At 35.2% G+C, this 22,505-nt stretch overlaps 1 protein-coding gene across 1 annotated transcript in view; it reads right to left on the reverse strand.

The window, feature by feature from the left end:
• Positions 1 to 22,505, reverse strand: part of LOC145988134 (uncharacterized) — a 131,461-nt gene that overhangs the window by 75,826 nt on the left and 33,130 nt on the right. The window contains exons 5-7 of the mRNA XM_083122965.1: positions 18,827 to 18,987; positions 13,114 to 13,296; positions 9,802 to 9,963 (exon numbers count right to left, since the gene is read on the reverse strand). Coding sequence (XP_082979091.1) covers positions 9,802 to 9,963; positions 13,114 to 13,296; positions 18,827 to 18,987 — 506 coding nt within the window. The remainder of the gene's footprint in view (positions 1 to 9,801; positions 9,964 to 13,113; positions 13,297 to 18,826; positions 18,988 to 22,505) is intronic.

Below are 22,505 nucleotides of genomic sequence, written 5' to 3' on the forward strand. Positions count from 1 at the left end.
GACAGTTCGACATCAAACTAGCACACAAACCAGTGACCAAAATAGTCTATGTCCTAAACAAAGACAAACAATATTTCCTCTCACCCCTTGACAACCCAGGGGTATATGATGCCCAGTTTGAGTGCAATTCACATTACATTGGCAGATCAATCAGAGCCATCAATGAATGCATACAACAGCACTTATGGGACAAAAAAAAAATCCCAACCAACTACCGGACTAGCAAAGCACCTGAATCAAGTTCAACCAGCACACGACTGAAAAAGTTTCAGTCAGGCATACATTGCACACACTGACTGACACCAAAATCAAAGAGACACACACACAATTATGTGCTTTCCGCATGATCTCAACATCGACAGAAGTCAGGCGCATCACATTGGCTCCCACTACTGCAACAACTTAAACCCAGCACATGCAGTAGATGAACTGGCTACACTAGCTCTTAGCAGAATGCAGGGAAACGACAGGAACCAAAAGCCAGATCAGCAGTGAAACAATGAGTTCCCAAGTAGATGGTGGCAGAGGCAACCAAAATTAATAGAACCTCCTCTACAAGTAAATTTCGTGTAAAAAGTTAGTAACTTGCTTACATATAAACCCAGCTCTTAAAATCTAGAAATGAGATTTAGGAGTATTGAATATTAGTCCTACCTGTGTGATAATATATTCCAATGTGCATTTTCATTGCATTTCATACAGGGTTACTGTAAAACAACACTTTCAACCTCATACAAAACCAAAACCATTAAACAGTTAGACATGCAATATGCATAATTGCACGCAAGCACGCTGAAAGTTATGTGAGCACCTGCTGCATTGGCAAAGCAAAATGGCTGCTATCCAAATTGAGGAGGCTTTCTGTGTGCTGGCACTAGTGAAAACAAAAGCTGTTACTGTTGTACAGTTGCATTTTAGCACAATATGGTAACCACAACCAAGAAGGCAGAGTGATTTATCCTAACCCAAATTTTGCTGACCTCCATGGCAAAGTGGTTAGCACAGCATGCTATGACAGCAGGGGCCCCAGGTTCGAATCCCGGTCTGGGCATGGGTGTTCTTTGTGAGTGTCCCTTCTTCAATTCATCACATTATCTTTCATTATCATCATCACAATTAGCCAAATGTGGCAGAAAATTGATGTAAAATAAACCAAATCAATCAGCATCTCCAAATTTTTTCAACATCTCCATATTCTTAATTCATGAAAAACAAAATTATGGTTATTTTGGGGTTCAATTTACATTTACACCCATTGTCTTCATGCACTTCAGATTGAAAATTGGGGGATAAATCTCTGCTTTAGTGTTCTATATATACAGTATTGGATATCACACTGTGAAAGTAAGAGTCATGGGTTCATGTCATAATAATGTTATATATATTAATCACTTTATTGTTTTGGAAGACTTGCTACCACTTCCATGAAAAATGTAATGGCATGCAATATGAAAAAAGAAAGATACATTTTGTCAACAACAATAAATAGTAAAAAAAAAAATATATAGAACATTTGAGTAACCAATACTACTAACACCTTTTCTGGGCACTTGGGAGACACAATCACCCCTCTCATACCCTCCATGGATCTGTTATGGACCTGCGATTTGTTGCTTATCTAGCAGGTGAGATAGAATAGTAGTTGGAATTAATATTCAGGCAATTTTTCAAAATTCAAATCCAAAACCATTGAAACTATAAAATCACCATCTACTTCAGTTTTCAAGTGACACTGCTTTATTATTGTTACTTTTTAAATATGCAGACCAGGACCATCAGCACCAGGTGGGCAGGGGCAGGCTCGAGCCTATGCTAAAATTGTTTTAGTCCCCTTCTATCCCCATCCTGTCTACCCAAATAGCTGTCATATCTTCAAACAGCACCAATAAACATTTTAAGGTTGGTAATAATTTGTAGTGGGGCTAGATTCACACACACAGGAAGAAGGAGAAACAAAAGACAGAGAAAGAAAAATATGAAGGCAATGAGAATCAGAAAAGATAAAAAGAGTTAATGCAGTGGTTCTTATAGTGTGCACCATGGCACCCTGGGGTGCTGTGGCTGGGTGCCACAAAGGTTCCAATATTTTCATTTAAATGACACTTACTTGTCAGGCTACACATGGATTTAGTACTTTTTTACATAATTATAAAAAGTAGGGATGTGCCAAAGCCGATTACAGATGTATGAAAATTGACAGAAATTGACATATCAGCATCGGCAAAAATCTGATATTTAAACCGGTACAGATGATACTAGAGTTTTACCTTCTAATAAGTTTTATATTTTAATTTTGTAAGATTTATTGAAAATTAGGTTATGGATCTTCATCATTGTAGAGATTTTCAGATAAAATTATTGTAAAAACTCATTCAGAGAATCAATCTACCTCAAAATCAGAATAGAACAGTACATTGCTGAACCGACTATTCCCATGACAGAGATCTGCTGTTGTATTGAAAATTCAAAAATGAGTATCTAAACCTGAATCAAGTGGTAAGAAAATACTTGGGATACCTGCTGCATCAGTATTCAGTGAACTAGTTTTCAGTGTTGCTGGACAGGTTTACGATAAGAGAAGAAGTAGTTACTTCCAGAAGTGCTTCAAAAACTCATATTTCTGAATTTGAAGCTGCCAGCATTAAATTTACAACATTGAGAACAGGAATTCGTTTTGCATTTCAAAGAACTGCTTGTGTACTAACGTTAAATCTCTTGAGAATCTATGTTCTTCTTAAAGGTTTGTGTAACCACTTTTTGTAGATGCAAATGTACAAGAAAACAGTTATTTTTAATATAATTAAGCCTTGTTTCTATATTAAAAACACTAAGTTGCTGACCAAGGCAGTTTATTAAGATAAAAACACTTAACAGGTAACGTTTCGACCCTGTATCAGGGTCTTCCTCAGACGACGAACTAAACTAAAATGATGAAATATACTATAAACAGAAAGATTACATTTACATAGCAGGGTCACTAGCCACAGCCACAGGCACAGCCACAGGCTAGTGACCCTGTTATGTATATGTAATCTTTCTGTTTATAGTATATTTCATCATTTTAGTTTAGTTCGTCGTCTGAGGAAGACCCTGATACAGGGTCGAAACGTTACCTGTTAAGTGTTTTTATCTTAATAAACTGCCTTGGTCAGCAACTTAGTTATTTTTAGTAGTTTTTTATTTTATCTCCGATGTTTCATTCTGGTTTCCCAGAACTTTGTCAAGCTTACACCAAGAAAAAAGACAAAAGATAAAATAAAAAAAACACTCACAATAACTGTTTTCTTCCACATTTGCATCCCTTGAGAATATATATATATATATATATATATATATATATATATATATATATATATATATCATATGCAATAGAAATGTACATAGCAAATTTATTTTTGTCATGCTGAAAATAACATTCCATTTCTGTTGAATAACACAATGTAACAAAAAAATATTTTTTTTCTGTTCCTGGGTAATAATTGTTATTTCCTAATTCCTTGTGTTCCAAAAGTATAGAAAATGCCTATTATTCCTCATAAACTTTGTTATTGTAGCCAGGACAATGATGTTTTGAGATTTACCCTTTTCCAGTACACGTTTTTTCTCATTACGAATAAAGAAGATAAATAACGTGTCATATTGCGTGCTGTAGCAATATACTGGTCTCCCCTATAACTGAAATGGATAGGTCTTGGCATTCTGCCAGCAACAATAGTGCAAATCGTGCAGTTTGAAGCGGTTCATTGTCGTCCTAGCTGCCTAATTAGATACACGTTTACAATAGCATCAAGAGGCTGCAAGTATATGGCAGACGAATTTTGTTATGTCTGTGGCCATTTTATCAAGAAAAGAGGAAATAAGTACTCTGTGAAAGCATCTGCTAAAATGGGTGAAGCATACAGAGCATATTTTGGCATGTCTGTAGGGGAACAAGACTAAACCTGGGCACCTCATTTCACCTGCGAGAACGGCAAAAAAACTCTGAAAGGTAAGTCAGAAAATTAAAATGTAAAATTTTAATAATTTCAATTATATATTAAATATTTAGGGTTTTCTTGAAGAGGCCCAGAATTTTTTGTTTATTTCAAATGTATTTTGAAAAATTACTTTTACTAACACCTTACATGTTTAACATTTAATAAACTGCTATATACTTTATTTTTACCCACATTAATGTTGAATTGTACATCCTGTTTTGTAAGTTGCTTGTGCACCTAATCAATAGTAATGCACTTAAATCACAAGGTTTGGGTGCAGTTGTGCACCTGATTGACAAAGTTAATAAAAGTATATAATTTTGTGCATATTAAATATATATCTACCTATCTCATATGTGAAATATGTTGTGAAAATACACATTATTTTATTTTTGTCTTTTGTTTTTTGCAGGATGGTACAGAGGAGAAAAGAGAGCTATGAAGTTCGCTATCCCAAGAATTTGGCGGGAACCCACTGACCACTCAAGTAATTGCTGCTTTTGCATGGTGGATCCTTCCAAACGTCGGGCTGGAAAGAATGCGCAAGCTATTATATATCCGGATATACCTTCGTCCATCGCCCCTGTGCCACATTGCCGTGAGATTCCCGTGCCCACTCCTCCGGAGAAAAAGCTGCCCTCTTCAGACGAGAGTAGTAAGTCAGAGAGTGAGGAAGACATTGATCTTGATAATTACAATTTTCGAGCTGAGGAGAGAAACCCGTACTACCCCAATCAAAAAGATCTTAACGACTTAATAAGAGATCTTGGTCTCACCAAGTCCAATGCAGAACTCTTGACGTCCAGGCTTATGCAGTGGAATTTATTAGATGAAAGTGTGCAAATAACAGATCAGAGGAAGCGTCATCACAGTTTTTTCAGGTTTTTCATAAGTCAGTTACCGGTCTGTTTGAAGCAATTGGAGTTGACTTCAGTCCAAATGAGTGGCGCCTCTTTATTGACAGTTCGTCCAGAAGTCTTAAAGCCGTGCTTCTTCATAAAAATACATACCCGTCTCTTCCACTAGCTCACTCAGTCCACCTCAAAGAGGATTACAACAGCATAAAGCGATTGCTAGATACCTTGAAATATGATGAGTATGGATGGGAAGTCATCGGAAACTTCAAAATCATAGGATTTCTAATGGGTCTCCAAGGCGGTTTTACCAAGTTTCCTTGTTATCTTTGCTTATGGGACAGCAGAGACACCAAAGCGCACTACAACACGAGGTACTGGCCACAGAGGACCGAGTTCTCTGTGGGAAAAAAACAACGTCAAGTGGGAGCCACTGGTAGACCCCCACAAGGTGCTAATGCCTCCACTCCATATTAAATTGGGCCTGATCAAACAATTTGTCAAAGCTTTAGATAAGAAGTCAGCAGCCTTCAAGTACCTTCAAGACTTCTTTCCTAAGCTGTCTGATGCAAAGATCAAAGCCGGTGTCTTCGTCGGCCCACAAATAAGGAAGCTTCTGGCATGCGAAGAATTTCCCAAGAAGCTCAGTGAGAATGAAAAAGCAGCTTGGAACAGCTTTTTCTTAGTGGTTAAGGGCTTTTTGGGCAATCATAAGTCCGAAAGCTATGTGGAAGTGGTTGAGACTCTGGTGAAGAACTACGGCAAAATGGGCTGCAGGATGTCCCTGAAAGTTCATGTCCTCGATGCTCACCTTCATACATTTAAGGATAACATGGGAGCGTACTCGGAGGAGCAAGGCGAGCGTTTCCATCAAGATATATTGGAATTCGAATGTCGCTACCAAGGCCAGTATAACGAAAACATGATGGGAGACTATATTTGGGGTCTGATTCATGACAGTAATGTACAGTATAATCGTAAATCCCGGAAAACTACTCATTTTTAAATCTTTTGCAATAATTTTGTCCACAACTACAGTGTATATGTGTTTGTTTTTTTCTTTATGTAAATGAAAAACACGAATTTGTATATTTTCTCATTGAAAACAGTTAAAATTTAAAAATAACACTGTCCTGTTCACAAAAACAAAGTTTGAGGGGAATGATAGGCATTTTCTATGGTTTCCAGTCAGAAGCCTTTAGGAAATAAAACTCACTACACAGGAACAAAAATCGTGTTACAGGGTGTAATCTTATGTATCGGAATCAGTTAAATATCGGCATTGATATTAACTAACTAACTAACTCCCTAGCCTTCTTAAACCCGAAGGTTCATGGCTGCAGCAACACAGGCCTTCCATCTTTCCCTATCTTGAGCAAGATCTATATACTCTTTTCCATCCCTACCGATTTTCCTTAGGTCCATCTCAACGTTGTCCCTCCATCTTCATCTTGGCCTTCCTATAGGTCTCTTACTATCAGGTTTCCCAACAAGAATCCTGTAAACTCCTCTTTCCTCTCCCATTCGTGCCACATGGCCTGCCCACCTAAGTCTTCTTGATTTAATTATTCTAATAATATCTGGACATGAATACAAATTATGTAGTTCTAAATTATGTAACCTTCTCCACTCACCTATCTCCTCATCCCTTTTAGGTCCAAAGATTTTCCTAAGGATCTTATTTTCAAATACTCTCAATTTATGTTCCTCTTTCAATGTAAGGGACCACGTTTGACATCCATATAATACTACAGGCAAAATTACTGTTTTGTATATTTTAACTTTTAGTTTCTTAGATATTAAACGAGAAGACAAAAGTTTATGAAGAGAGAAGTAACATGCATTTCCTGAATTAAGCCTACTTTTTATTTCCTCTTTAATATAATTTTCATTTGTTAATATTATTCCTAAGTATTTGAATTTGGAAACTGGTTCAAATGAGTTGTTATCAATAATTAGATTTTGATTATTACCTAACACTTGGTTTCTGCCTGTAAGCATATATTTAGTTTTCTCTTTGCTAACTTCCAAACCTATCTCTTTAGCAGTTTTGAAAAATATTTTAGCATTATTCTTAATTGTATTCACATCATCCCCCAGTAAGTCTACATCATCTGCATATGCTAACAACTGAGTCACACCATTTAATTTTAGTCCTTCTTTAGTTTCTTTTACCTTCCTTACAGCATATTCTAAGGCAAAATTAAAGAGCAATGGAGATAATGCATCTCCTTGTTTTAAACCATCATGAATTGTAAATTTGTCAGACATATTAATACCCACACAAATTTTACTTTCTGTTTCACTGGTGCATATTTTTATCATACTAACAAACTTCTTAGGTATTCCAAACTGTACTAATATATTATATAATTTATCTCTTTTGACAGAATCATATGCTTTTTTGAAATCAATGAATAGCTGATGGACATTTTGATTATATTCCCACTTTTTTTCAAGTGTCTGTCTGATGTGAAAAATTTGATCTGTAGTTGATCTGTTATGTTTAAATCCACATTGATAATCACCTATAATTTCATTAGCATATGGGGTTAGTCTTGTTAAAAGAATGTTTGATAATATTTTGTATGTTGTTGAGAGTAGAGAAATTCCACGGTAATTATTGCAGTTCATTTTATCACCTTTTTTAAACACAGGAACAATTATGGATTCTTTCCACTGTTGAGGGATTTCTTCTTTATTCCATATTAAACAAATTAATTTATGAATTTGACATATTAATGAATTTCCACCATATTTAATTAACTCAGCTGGTATTAAATCAATGCCAGGTGCTTTGTTATTCTTTAGCCTTTTAATAGCATCTTTAACTTCAGTCAAGTTAGGTTCTGGAACTAAAGGTTCCGCTGTGTGTACTTCATTTACTTCTGATTTATCTCCTACACGGACATTTAAAAGGTCATTAAAGTAGTTCTTCCATCTATTTAGAATATCGCTTGGGTCAGCTAGAAAATCACCATCTTTATCTTTTATCAAGTTTACTTTAGGTTGCTACCCCTTTCTAAACTCATTTACACCTTTATATAAATCTCTGATATTTTTATTTTTGCTGTTTGTTTCAATTTCGTTAATTTTGCTTTTCAAGTAATCTCTTTTTTTACTTCTAAACGTGATTTTTACTTCTATCGGCATTGATATTAGTTCCAAAAATTGTCGGTGAGTACATCAGCATCGGTAAATTTTCAGCATCGTCACATCCCTAATAAAATGTTTCTGAATTTTAAATATGTGTTTATTTTTTTAATTTATGCAAGCAACCTAACCAAACTAATTGAGCAAGCTAAGTGTTAGGCCTACATTTTGACTTGGGCAGCATGGAAAAATCTTGAAACACTAAGGATCCCACGACACGAGAAAGTTTGGGAACTACTGAGTTAAGGAATTAAAGGAAACACAGAGAATGAGAAGAAAGGAAGTGGACAGAAAGAATAGAGGCAGAGAAGAATAGTAATAGAATAAAAATTAGAGAGAAGAGAGGTGAAAAATAAAATGAAAAGAAAGGTAAAGAAATGAAAAAATAACAGGAGAATAAATAAAACCATTAAGCCTTGTTTTCATGATATAAAAAACTCATAATGCTGACCAAGGCAGTAATTTATTTTATTAAAAACATAAACTAAACGTAACGTTTCAACCTTCTAGCAAGGTCTTCTTCAGACTCTGTATCAAGTAGAAATGTAACAAGATACAAAAACGGGGCATTATATATACACAAACATTACTCCCTCCAGACCATTAGAAAGTTGTACTGGAACTTTCTAGCAGGTAGCTTTCCCTTGTCAACTGTACTTTCACTTAAAAGGCTAAACATATTTACTTCCATCTAGAATGTGGTTGGACTTTTTATCTCATGCTCTTTTTCCTTCATTTTTCTTCCTTCTCCTCTCTGTTTCCATAGACTATTTATTTTGCCTTCTTTTTCACATTCTTTCGTGCATATTTTCTTTCTTTTCCGTATGGAGGACAGAATAAAAAAAATATGCACAAAAGAATGTGAAAAAGAAGGCAAAATAAATAGCCTATGGAAACAGCTAGAAAAGAATGGCTATGAGAAGCAGGATAGACTGGACATAAACAGAAGAAGGACATGACAGAGTGGGATGAGGCTAAGCAGATAGGAAGGGAGAAGAGAATGCTAGTGAGAAAATGGAAGGAGACCAAGGAAATAGAGAAGAAAGGTGAAGAAGACACAATGAACTGGAATTGGGGACTGAAATTAAACAAAAAATGGAAGAAGGTGTTAGAAAGAGTGGAGAGGACAAGAGAGAAAGAGGAGAGGAGAAGGATGAAAAATGAAGGAAAAAGAGCGTGAGATAAAGAGTCCAACCACATTCTATATGGAAGTAAATATGTTTAGCCTTTTAGGTGAAAGTACAGTTGACTGCTAGAAAGTTCCAGTACAACTTTCTAAGAGTCTGGAGGGAGTAATGTTTATGTATATATAATGCCCTGTTTTTGTATTTTGTTACTTTTGTACTTGATACAGAGTCTGAAGAAGACCTTGCTACAAGGTTGAAACGTTATGTTTAGTTTATGTTTTTAATAAAATAAATTACTGCCTTGGTCAGCATATTTAGTTTTTTTCAGGAGAATAAACAAGATTTGAGAGAGTAAAAGGAAATTAAAAGATTAGAAAGGAAATAACTGAAAGAATAAAAGGACAAGAAAGAAGAAAAGATGGAAAAGGAGTGATTGAATAAAAGGGAAAGAAAGGGGATGTGAGAGAAAAGGAAAGACGGAAGAAAAAGAGAAGTAGAGACAATTAGAAAAACAAATTGAGAGAAGGAAAGGGAATATAAAATAAAGAAGAAGAGAATCCCTTGACCACTGATACATAGTCCACCAAAAAGAAAAAAGAATTTCATTTCTGGGCCCACCCAAACAATATTCTCTAGCAACACCATTGACACTGATATACATATAGATATATTACTATACGTAAAACTTACTTTGGAAACACCTGCTGAACTGGAGGAGCAAATAATTCAAATGGGAAGCAAGCAATAAAGTCAGTGACAAATGCATGAGTGATGTAATGGTATGATGTTTGCGTGGGATGAGAAATAAGCAGGCCATTTTCATTAAAGTATGCAACATGAAGTCTGACATACCTGCAAAATAAAAAAAATATATAAAAAAGATATAATCAAGTAAAATTATTCACAAATGGAAACATACATATTCATGAAAATGCATGTATTGATTTGTGATCTCCTTGTTTAAAGCTCGGCTGGACCTTTGGCTAATGCTAGGACAGATATTCCAATCCACTACAATATTCCAAAATCTGAAAAATTATATATTCACGTGAATCTTCATGTGGTTTGCTTTGGCTAGATATTTTCAATTCTTGAAAACGTAACTCTATTAAACTATTGATAATATCTAAACAACAGCAAAAGCAAACAACACGAAGATGCACGTGAATGGTCTGGAAGGAAACTCTAAGCACATGTAATTACTCAGATTTTGGAATATTGCAGCAGTTTTTTGAAAGGGGGAGGGGTGGGAGAATTCGAAGATATCCACCCTAGAATCAGCCAGAGTTTCAGCTGAGCCTTAAAGTGACCTTAGATGCACAAACAAGACATTTTACAAACTAAATGGCAGAAAATTGACATAAAATTATAGACATTAATAGCATTAAAATATTTTTTAAAATTATAATTCTTATTAACACATAATTATTTCATAACAAATTAAAACTAACTAACTCTTTAGCCTTCTTAAACCTGAAGGTTCATGGCTGCAGCAACACAGGCCCTCCATCTGTCCCTATCCTGAGCAAGATTTGTATACTCTTTTCATTCCCTACCGATTTCCTTTAGGTCCATCTCAACGTTGTCCCTCCATTTTCTTCTTAGCCTTCCTTCAGGTCTCTTACCATCAAGTTTCCCAAAAAAATTTCCTGTAAACTCCTCTATCCTCTCCCATTTGTGCCACATGGCTTGCCCACCTAAGTCGTCTTGATTTAATTATTCTAATAATATCTGGACATGAATATAAAATTTTGTAGTTCTAAATTATGTAACCTTCTCCACTCACCTGTCTCCTCATCCCTTTTAGGTCCAAATATTTTCCTAAGGATCTTGTTTTCAAATACTTTCAATTTATGTTCCTCTTTCAATATAAGGGACCAAGTTTCACACCCATATAATACTACAGGCAAAATTACTGTTTTGTATATTTTAACTCTTAGTTTCTTAGATATTAAACCAGAAGACAAAAGTTTATGAAGAGAAAAGTAACATGCATTTTCTGAATTAAGCCTACTATTTATATCCTCTTTAATATCATTTTCATTTGCTAATATTACTCCTAAGTATTTGAATTTGGAAACTGGTTCAAATGAGTTGTTATCAATAATTAGATTTTGATTATTACCTAACACTTGGTTTTGGCCTGTAAGCATATAATTAGTTTTCTCTTTGCTAACTTCCAAACCTATCTCTTTAGCAGCTTTGAAAAATATTTTAGCATTATTCTTAATTGTATTTATATCATAAACTAATAAGTCTACATCATCTGCATATGCTAACAACTGAGTCACACCATTTAATTTTAGTCCTTCTTTAGTTTCTTTTACCTTCCTAACAGCATATTCTAAGGCAAAATTAAAGAGCAATGGAGATAATGCATCTCCTTGTTTTAAACCATCATGAATTGTAAATTTGTCAGACACATTAATGCCCACAGGAATTTTACTTTCTGTTTCACTGGTGCATACTTTTATCATACTAACAAGCTTATTAGGTATTCCAAACTGTACTAATATATTATATAATTTATCTCTTTTGACCGAATCATATGCTTTTTTGAAATCAATGAATAGCTGATGGACATTTTGGATATTCCCACTTTTTTTCAAGTGTCTGTCTAATGTGAAAAATTTGATCTGTAGTTGATCTGTTACGTTTAAATCCACATTGATAATCACCTATAATTTCATTACCATATGGGGTTAGTCTTGTTAAAAGAAAGTTAGATAATATTTTATATGTTGTTGAGAGTACAGATATTCCACGGTAATTATTGCACTTCATTTTATAACCTTTTTTAAACAGGAGAACATTTATGGATTCTTTCAACTCTTGATGGATTTCTTCTTTAGTAAATAGTAAACAAATTAATTTATGAATTTGACATATTAATGAATTTCCACCATATTTAATTAACTCAGCTGGTATTAAATCAATGCCAGGTGCTTTGTTATTCTTTAGCCTTTTAATAGCATCTTTAACTTCAGTCAAATTAGGTTCTGGAACTAAAGGTTCTGCTGCGTGTACTTCATTTACTTCTGAATTATCTCCTACATGAACATTTAAAAGGTCATTAAAGTAGCTCTTCCCTCTATTTAAAATATCACTTGGGTCAGCCAAAAAATCACCGTCTTTCATTTATCAAGTTTACTTTAGGTTGCCACCCCTTTCTAAATTCAGTTACACCTTTATATAAATCTCTGATATTTTTGTTTTGCTGTTTATTCAATTTCATTAATTTTGCTTTACAAGTAATCTCTCTTTATACTTCTAAACATGTGGTTAATTTCTCGCTTTATTCTATTATAATTGCTTAGATTTGTATCATCAGAGTTATTTAACCATCTAAGTCTAGCCTCATTTCTTATTTCTATTAGATTATGACATTCATTATCAAACCATGGCTTACTTTTTCTTGGTTTATGGTATCCTATACTTTCTTTAGCTGCTGATTCTATTGCATTACGTATGTGCTCCCAATTCTTATTTACGTCTGTTTCATTTATATTTTCATCATCATTTAAATCCTGCAAAACATCAAATCTATTTGACTGTTCAATTTGGTAGTCTTTCTTAATTCTTTCATCAGCAGATTTTCCTATATTAAATTTTATAACTCTTAGATTTTGTTGCTTATGATTTATCACTGTGAGTCTTTCTCTTAATTTAACAATTACTAAATAATGGTCACTGGCACAGTCAACACCTCTATGTGTACGAACGTCAATTATACTACTATGCCTTTGCTTATCAATGAGAATATGATCTATCTGATTGTGAGTTTTACCAGCTGGAGAAGACCAGGTATATTTATGGATATCTTTATGTTTAAAAGTGGTACTTTTCACAATTAAATTCTTTGAGGTTGCAAAAGTAATCAATCTTATACCATTATCATTACTTAATTCATGAAGACTTTCTTTACCAATCATAACATATAATCATCTTTAATTTTGTAATTTTCATAACAAAATTAAAGTTTAAATTTGAATGTATACTTACAGGTCGAGCACAGCAAATACATCAAATATTACAGCAAAAGTGAAAAAAATTGGATGTTGCCGTTCTAAGGTGTAGAGTGCAGGAAATAACATAGCGCTAAGAAATGCTAATAGTGCTCTTCCACATTCCCAAAGTTCTAAAAATTTTCCACATGGATGTATTGTTTTGTTCAAAAATAAAAACCTATAACAGATGATAATAGTGGCATTAAGTTCATAAAACTATATAGTGTAATAAAATTCTAATTAATATATCCAGCATAGGTATTAACTTTATATTCGTAACACAATTTAGCCTTGTTTCCATATTAAATACACTGAAATTGCTGAGCAAGGCAGTTTATTAAACTTTAAAAGAACTCTACACGTCACGCTTCTACCCTATATCAGGGTCTTCCTCAGATGGAGAAATTGTGGTTTAATTTAGTTTAGTTCTCTGTCTGCAGAATACCTTGATATAGGGTAGAAATGTAATTTTTGGAAAGTTTGGGGCAGATTGGTAGAATACACATCAGTCATTTACATCAGTAAATTTTATATTATTACTTTATCAGTATTGGCAAAATGAAGTATTTTAATAACTTCATATCCTTTCAACGTGTAAATTCTTTTTAATATAGTTAAGTTAATGTAACTTAACATAAACCTAGTTTCATATATATATATAAAAGCAAGGAGGGCCAAAAGGGCTAAATAAAAACCAAAGAAGGAGAAAGGAAACACTCACCGGACAGTGGAAAAATTCAAAGTTTTAGCTAGCTTAGTAGCGTCATCGGTGTGAGACAAAAAAGATGGAACCGGAAGTTGGGACAAAAGTGGGGCAAGTAATCAATCTTATGCCATTATCATTATCATCGTTCTATGCACCACTTCTTCTTCAATGGGGACCTTTGACAACTGAGGGTAGGTCTGCAATATAAATCGTAAACAATAAGGGACCTAGTATAGATCCTTCCGGTTCCGTCTCTTTCTCCTCACACCGATGATGCTACGAAGTTAGCAAAAATTTTGAATTTTTCTACTCTCCGGCCGGTGAGTGTTTCCTTTTACCTTCTTTGATTTATATATATATATATATGAAGGCCGCGGTGGCTCAGTCGGTAATGCATCTGACTACCATGCTAAAGGTCCCGGGTTCGATCCCCGGCCGGTTCAAATCCGGGAACTTTTCTAACGGTGGAAGCGGCCCCGGCGCTCACCCAGCGTCGAATAACGTGGGTACCTGGGGGAAACCCTGGGGGGTAAAGGCGGTCAGGGGCGTGATGCTGATCACATCACCCCCACTCACGACCGGATCAAGAAAGTGTGGGGCATTCCCCCCACACCCCCTATACGCCTTCATGGCGTGGTGCTATGCACAGGGGAACACTTTACCTTTATATATATATATATTTATATATATATATATATATATATATATATATATATATATATATATATATATATATATACCGTATATTAGGGGAGTGAATAATGCGCATGTTTCAAATTCAAATTCTTTATTTGCGTGGGCGAGGTTCAGCCTGAGGCTGTTCTGCCACCTAACCCGTGTCATCGATTACATTTAAATTTACATTTCTTATGTTATTACAGTATTAATACAGTGTACAATAAACTGTATGATTTAGTTACAAAATCTATTGATAAAGTAATTGTAATAAATGTATGAATAAAATTATACAAAAATTGTGAATAGACAACTACATAAAAATAAAATAAAATGAATAAAAAATAAATTAAAAAAAAAAGATGTAGACAAAATACATAACATAAACATACAAGTTACATCATAGTATTTGAACACAATCTCTGCTCTGCCAAAAGAAAATTCTTCACTTCATTTCGGAAAGATTCTATTTTAGATATGCTCGGCATGGTCTTAGGTAGGGCACTCCATATTTTTGCAGCAAAATATGAAAACGACGACTGATATGCCTGTGTGTTGCAGAGTGGAAGGTTAAATTTGAAATTATTTCTTGTATGGTGGCTGTGAACACTGGTGCGAGGGATCAACATGTCTGCCAGATACGACGGCTTGCCAGATGTAATAATTGTATGTATAAGGCAACATGTATGCAGTAGTTGTCTACGGTACATATTGAGGATATTCTTATTATTTATGGAAGGTAAAATATGTTCACGCCTCGGGATGCAAAATATGAACCACATGCATGCATTTTGGCATGTTTGAATTTTTGCTTATAAAGTTTTATTTATTCTACCAGAGTACACTACGTCACAATAGTCGAGAAATGGATATATAAGTGTTTCAACTAATCGCTGCTTGATTTCTGAAGATAATAGTTTGTTAAATTTAAACAAGAATCTTAGTGTTCCAAATGATTTATTGATTTGGCGGCTAATATGCTCATCCCATGATAGACGAGTGTCAAATATCAGTCCAAGACTTTTAACTACTTGAGCTCTAGGTATGACATCATCATTTATTTTAATTGTTGTATTAGTGTGCTCGACCGAACCAATAGCATTTCGAGTTCCAATAAATGTATAACATGACTTATTAGCATTAATTTTAAGGCCATTTGCATCACACCATGTTTTTATCGCACCCAAATCATTACTTATGTATTCAATACTTATGGCAATTTCTGTTGGATTGAATGATTTGGTTAGTTGAGTGTCATCAGCATATGAATGTACGTTACAGTATTTGACAACTGAGGGTTGGTCTGCAATATAAATCGTAAACAATAAGGGACCTAGTATAGATCCTTGTGAAACACCAGGTGAAATATATAAATTATTAGATAATAAAGTAGGCGACAGTTTTACACGTTGATTTCGGTTACTTAGATATGAAAAATACCAGTTAAGTGTAGATTGTGAAAAACTGTAATATTTTAGTTTACTGAGCAGTAATTTATGTTGTACCGTATCAAATGCTTTGGACAGGTCCAATAATATTAATGCAGTGAGGAATTTCTTATCCATAGCCTGGAGGACGTCATTTGTGACTTTCAGCAAAGCCGTAGCAGTGCTGTGTCCCGGCCGTTTCCTGACTGTGAGGGTGGAAGAATATTGTTTTGGGCAATGAAGCTAAATGTCTGTTTATAGATTATTTTTTCTAATAGTTTTGAACACACAGGCAGAACACTAATAGGTCGAAGGTCGTTTACATTAGTTGGTCCGGTCGTCTTAGGGAGTGGTGTTATCAAAGCTTCTTTCCATTTCATGGGAAATACGGATTTCTCGAGCGAGAAGTTAATAATATGTGTGATAGTAGGCAAAATAAAAGGTAGCGATAACTTCAGCATTGTAGTTGATATTCCATCTGTACCAATAGCAGTAGACTTGATTTTGTACAAACATTTTCTTACAGTATAGCCATCCACTTTTTTAAAAGCAAATTCGGGAAGCATATTATTAAACTTTTGGTTACTAAATTTTAAACATTCTTTAGATATCAGATGTTGGTTGATATTTAGACTATCAATTGAATTAATAAAGTGTTCATTTATCTCGTTCGCATTGTCAAACGTGGAGGGGAGATCATTTTTATTTGAGGCAATGCCTACAGATTTCAGCTGCTTCCATAAATGCTTTGGTCGTCTTGATGTTTTATTGATGTTATGCTCAAAATAACACTTTTTTTCTTGCCGAATAATGAATGTCGTGAAATTTCTCAATTCAATTTGTATTCTTTCCATGCAGATTCAGTTCCGATTCACATGAATTTACGAAACGCATTGTCCCTTAGTTTCATCAACAGCTTCACATTCGATGTAATCCACGGCATACGTTTGTTACGAACTCGTGTTTTACGAACTGGCGCGTGCTTGTCAAAGAGATCAAGTAAGTTGACATTGAAATACTCTACTTTCATATCCAAGTTATTGGTGTTATATATTTTTCCCCAGTTAATTTTTCTGCATCCTTCACGAATTTATCATAATCAAAATCACGGTTTTTTCTGTGGTATATAATTCTGTTCACGCTTTCTGGTTTGATATACACAAGTACAACGTGGGTCATTCTATTATTGCTATTGCTGACTGGCTCACCGACACCATGTTGGATTATATTTTGCATGTTGCTGACAAACGTCAGATCAATTAATGACTTAGTCATGGAGGTTATACTGGTCGGTTTATTGATTATTTGCATTAATTGAAATTGATTAAACAAGTTTTGAATGTAAACGACGTCAGCACAGTCTGGATGTAAGAAATTAATGTTGAAATCTCCAGCTATAACAAGGTCATTAACTAAGGGATACATTTCGGTCAATATATCTTCTAAAATTGACAACTGTGTATATGGAATACACTTAGGCCTGTATACGGCACAAATACCGAGGCGTTCCTTTTTTATTTCAACCGTAGCTGCAAGGTACTCAACATCAAACTCTCCTTCGATTTCGAAAGACAACGGATGCACTTTTAGTCCCTCCCGTACATATATGTTATAACAAGAATGTCAATCTGTTTCTCTGTAATTTCGATGCATATTTCCTGAAGTTTGGGGAATAATGACCTGACGTTTACATTTGCTATTTTGAGAGACGTGCAGTACTGCAATAAATTATTCTCTGATATATAAATATATTGATTGATTGATATACTTTTTTTCACTTCGCTTCTTGTGCAACTTTTGACTAATTTGCGAAGATGGGGATGAGTGATGATATGATGAAATTGATGAATGGACATTCACAAACATCCATGCCCAGGCCAGCATTCGAACCCGGGACCCCTGGCTTCGTAGTGTGATGTGCAATATACGAGGGTTATTTTTTAAGTAAGGTCCGTTTTGCAATAAAAACAAAGTAAGTAAATGTTTTTTTTAAAAAAAAACATTTATTTTCTGAATGTGCATACACTCCTCTATTTTTCTGTATAATTTCCTTGCCGGTTTAAACATTTATCGTAACGAACTACGAGTTTTTGGATACCTTTCTCATAGACCTCTGCCGCCTGTGACTCACGGTCGTTTTCACTTCTTCATCAGTGTCTAAACGCTTGCTGCCCAGGAAGGTCTTCAGATAGCGGAAGAGGTGGTAGTCACTAAGCATAAGGTCTGGACTGTATGGCGGATGATCGAATACCTCCCAGCCAAAGATACTTCCAGATCTTGAGTTTGAGCCGCAGCATGTGGCCTTGCATTGTCATGAATCAGTACAACACTGGCTGACAGCATTCCATGCAGTTTGTTCTGGATTTCTCGACAAAGTTTTCTTAGGGTCTAGCAGTAGGAAGCTGAGTTAATTGTTGTTCCTTGTGGCAAAAAGTATACTAACAAAACACCCTGCCTGTCCCAAAACACAGTTGCCATGATATTGCACTTTGAAAGTGTCTCTTTTGCTTTCACTTTGACCGGCGATGATGTGTTGACCATCAGCCATACAGTTCAGACCTTGCACCTAGCGACTACCACCTCTTCTGCTATGTGAAGACCTTCTTGGGTGGCAAACGTTTAGACACTGATGAAGAAGTGAAAACGACCGTGAGTAACTGGCTATCATCACAGGTGGCAGAGGTCTATGAGAAGGGTATCCAAAAACTCATAGTTCATTACGATAATGTTTAACTTGGCAAGTAAATTGTGTAGAGAAATAGAGAAGTGTATATAAATTCAGAAAATAATGGTTTTTTTTTAAAAAAAACATTAACTTATTTCTTTTTTATTGCAAAATGGACCTTACTTAAAAAATAACCCTCGTATAAATAGAGAAAGAGTACACACATAAACGTTACCTCACAAATTTTACATTTCCCATTTTTTCAAAAGGTTCTAGGTAATACTTTCTGTCAGCCGAAAGAGGAGGAAGATTGGCACCAATATTAATCCAAGATTTTTCTGTTCTATCTTCTTTTTTCCCATAGCTCCTCCACACAATTTCTTGAAGTTTTACTTTCTGAAATGAAAATATAATAAAAAAATATCATAATATGCATTCCTATTCAAAGTTTGACATACTGCACTTAAACTGGGATAGTAAAATTGTGAAGGCAAAGATTTGTTTTGTTCAGTCTGTAAAGCATTCATATAGAATTCCAGAGCCACTAATAAATATTGTAGTTTGAATCAATAAATTATTTCCTTACAAAACTTTCTGCTAATAACAAATGTCTGTGCAATTGTTTATAACCTGAAACAGAATACCTAAACATGTTTTAGGTATGGATGGGTCACATTAATGGGTATTCTATGGTATTGGGTGATGTACAGTGGGACCAACGTAATTGTAGGTGTGGAGCTCGAGCACACTTAATAATTGTTCGCTACTATATTTTATTTAGAAATAAAGTCCCCTGCTTAAGAAAACAAAATGTTTCATCATTATACACCTGCAAAATTCTAACAACTTAATTACTGACTGGATGTTACCAAAATATTACATAAAAAATTTACATCTTCAATATCATACTTTACAGTGTGATTATATTATTTACACTATCCATGGTCACACTGTTATTGGTAGGGAGAATAAGGTCTTATAGCCAGGATGAGGATCGATAGAACTGAAAACTCTCAAAATAGGCAGGCAAAAAAGCACGGAAAAATACAAAATATGCAACAAAAGTGATAGGCATAGACAGATTATTGATCATTTTCCTGGATAGGTAATTGAAAAACATTTACCTGTGAAATAAGCCAAAACAGGCACTATAAAATTCATGTAGTTCTCTCTATGTGCCTACCCAATAAAACATTTGCAAAAACTGAGGATCTTATCACCCACCTTCAAAACTTTGACAGACAAGAGTCCCTTATTCAGACACGAAGAATGGAAGAACAGAGTGAATTAGAACGAGCATTCACACACGCCAAATATCTGCAGAGTTTGTATTCATCCTCCTCCCCAAATTTTCCCACCTTTCCGTCTATGATGCATTCCAATCTCGGATGTATTCCGTTAACATTTCTGAGTATTCCTTCCAACGCTGCTACATCCTGTCTCCCGAGCAATTTCCAGCAAATTCCCCCCACCACTGTCCATTCTTCTCCAGCTTCGGCTCTTCCAGCATACATGCAAAGCTATACAGAAATAGTCCGTCCCCCCGCTCCCCTCTTTTGCTTCCCCCCAACCTCTCACAGCCGCTCACACGCCAATGTATCAGCAACAAACTGTCCCTGATTCAAGTAGTTTCCAAACAGGCCACACCGCGGTGCCAGCATCCGCTCAACAGAATCCTCCAACAGCCACAAGACAATCTGAATACAATGGATGATTTGCGAATCCAACTGAATAATTGTAAATTATCACAGCCAGAATCTGTCTTTTCCTTCTGCAATAGTGTCTTAGAATTTGCCAAAACTCTATAAACTAATAGCCAGGGAAACAACTCCAAAAACAATACAGACCTAATCGCACACAAGAAACTTCACGAGGTAATTTTCATGGCTTTTCTCGAGGTGGTTCGAGAGGAAACTTCCATGGAAACTCATCAAGGGGTTACACAAATGCACCCTACTGTATCTACTGTGGAAAAAATAATCATGCAGCGTCCATTTGCTATTATAACCAAAATAGGCAGTTCCATTTAAACTAGCGCAATTTGTAGATTGCGGGAACGAATCTACAGATCAGGGAAAATTTACTCAAGTTCCTAACATTGAAAAAAATGGATTAAACTTTGTTAATGCACGGGTAAAAGGCGAAAAGGTTGACCTTCTTGTCAATGTTGGGTCACAAATATCTCTGATTCCAATGCATTTAATCCCCCCCCCCCCAATGTAAATCTTACGCTGTAAATTCTAACATTCAAAGGGGCACTGATTTGAAACTGAACATTTCTAAAATTGTAGTAATCCCTCTTTTTATAGGCAAAAACAAGTATTCACACCCCTTTCGGGTGATTGAATCAACGAATTTACCCCCTTTCTTGATAACGACTTTTTAAAATCACAAAAGTGTGATATTTCACTGACCAATAATGCTCTTACATTACATCATTTTGGCCACATTCCAAAATGGAATATCTCAAGAACGAGCAAAAAAGTACAGACTGTGTCAAAACAAATTTTATACCACATAGAAGATAATAAAGTGTTTACATGGCAAGCTACAATTAAAGAAACTGTTCAGCTTCAGCCACATACTCGCATGCATATCTGCTTGATTTTGCCCCTCCCCTCTGCAACAATCCAAAATTTACTTTTCACACCTTCCCGACAAATCATGAGTAAATATGACATTACAATCCCAAATACTACAATACGAGGGTCACTATTTATATTTTGAGCCTTGGCAACACTGATTGAAGTTAGGCGCGATTTGACGTTTGCACGGAATCGTCTGGCATTATTGACCATTACGTACTTCAAATGTTTTGTCAATAGCTTCATTTGTGTTGTTTATGTTGCCTTGGAGATTGCGCGACAACAATAAAATGGAGTTAACTCGTGAACATTTTCGTGCGATGATTTTTTACGATTTTCGACGTGGATTATCAAGACAGGAGTGCTGATCAACTTACTTCCACATTTGGCGATGAAGCCCCATCCTTTGCCACTGTGAAACGCTGGTATAACGAATTTAATAGTGGCTGCCATTCGCTCACCGAAGAGATTTGCGAAGGTCGTCCAAAATCAGTTGTTGTTCAAGAAAACATCGATGCTGTGCAAAACGTAATACTGCAAGATCGTCATGTGACATACTGTGAGATTGAGGCAACCATAGGCATTAGTTCCACTAGCATATATAAAATATTACATGATCATTTAGCTGTGAGAAAGGTATGTTCTCGTTGGATCCCACACAATTTGACAAAAACTCAAAAAGATGCTCGCGTCAATTGGTGCAAACAAATGCTCAATAAATACAATCATGGTGCTTCAAAAGAAGTATATAAGATTGTAACAGGTGACGAATCATATCCATATCCATATTGCAGCCTTTTCTATCAATAATCTAGGATCTTATCGTTATAACCAACTCCCTCAAGGAATGAGCATATCTAGCCAAGTAATGAAAAAAATGTCAGAACTCGCATTACAAGGCATTGACAGTTCAGAGCTATCCGTGTACACAGATGACGTCTTCTTATATACAGACCAATTCGATACAATGATTGATTTAGTTGAAAGTTTTCAAAAGCTTAGACAAGCTAAACTAAAATTGTCACCCCAAAATAAGGAGGGAACCCCCGAGACAGGCCCGCCTCCACCCGCATACATTCGTGGGTATGCACTTATGTCATGGTGCCTTTAAATAAACCAGGACATCTTTTGCTCCGAATTTATCGGTCCCACCCCCACCTTATTTTCCTTGCTTTATTGTTATTTATTTATAATATACAATTACGTACATGTACATCAAACAAATTTATATATAAATATAATAAGAATAGATAATTCAGTTACATATATTATTTAGTTATTATCTCTCTCTTTTTTCTCTCCAAGATTGTTCAGGCCATTCTGGTGTCC

Source organism: Lepisma saccharinum, chromosome 5 (assembly GCF_977018435.1).
Source record: "Lepisma saccharinum chromosome 5, izLepSacc3.1, whole genome shotgun sequence".
NCBI classification, from domain to species: domain Eukaryota; kingdom Metazoa; phylum Arthropoda; class Insecta; order Zygentoma; family Lepismatidae; genus Lepisma; species Lepisma saccharinum.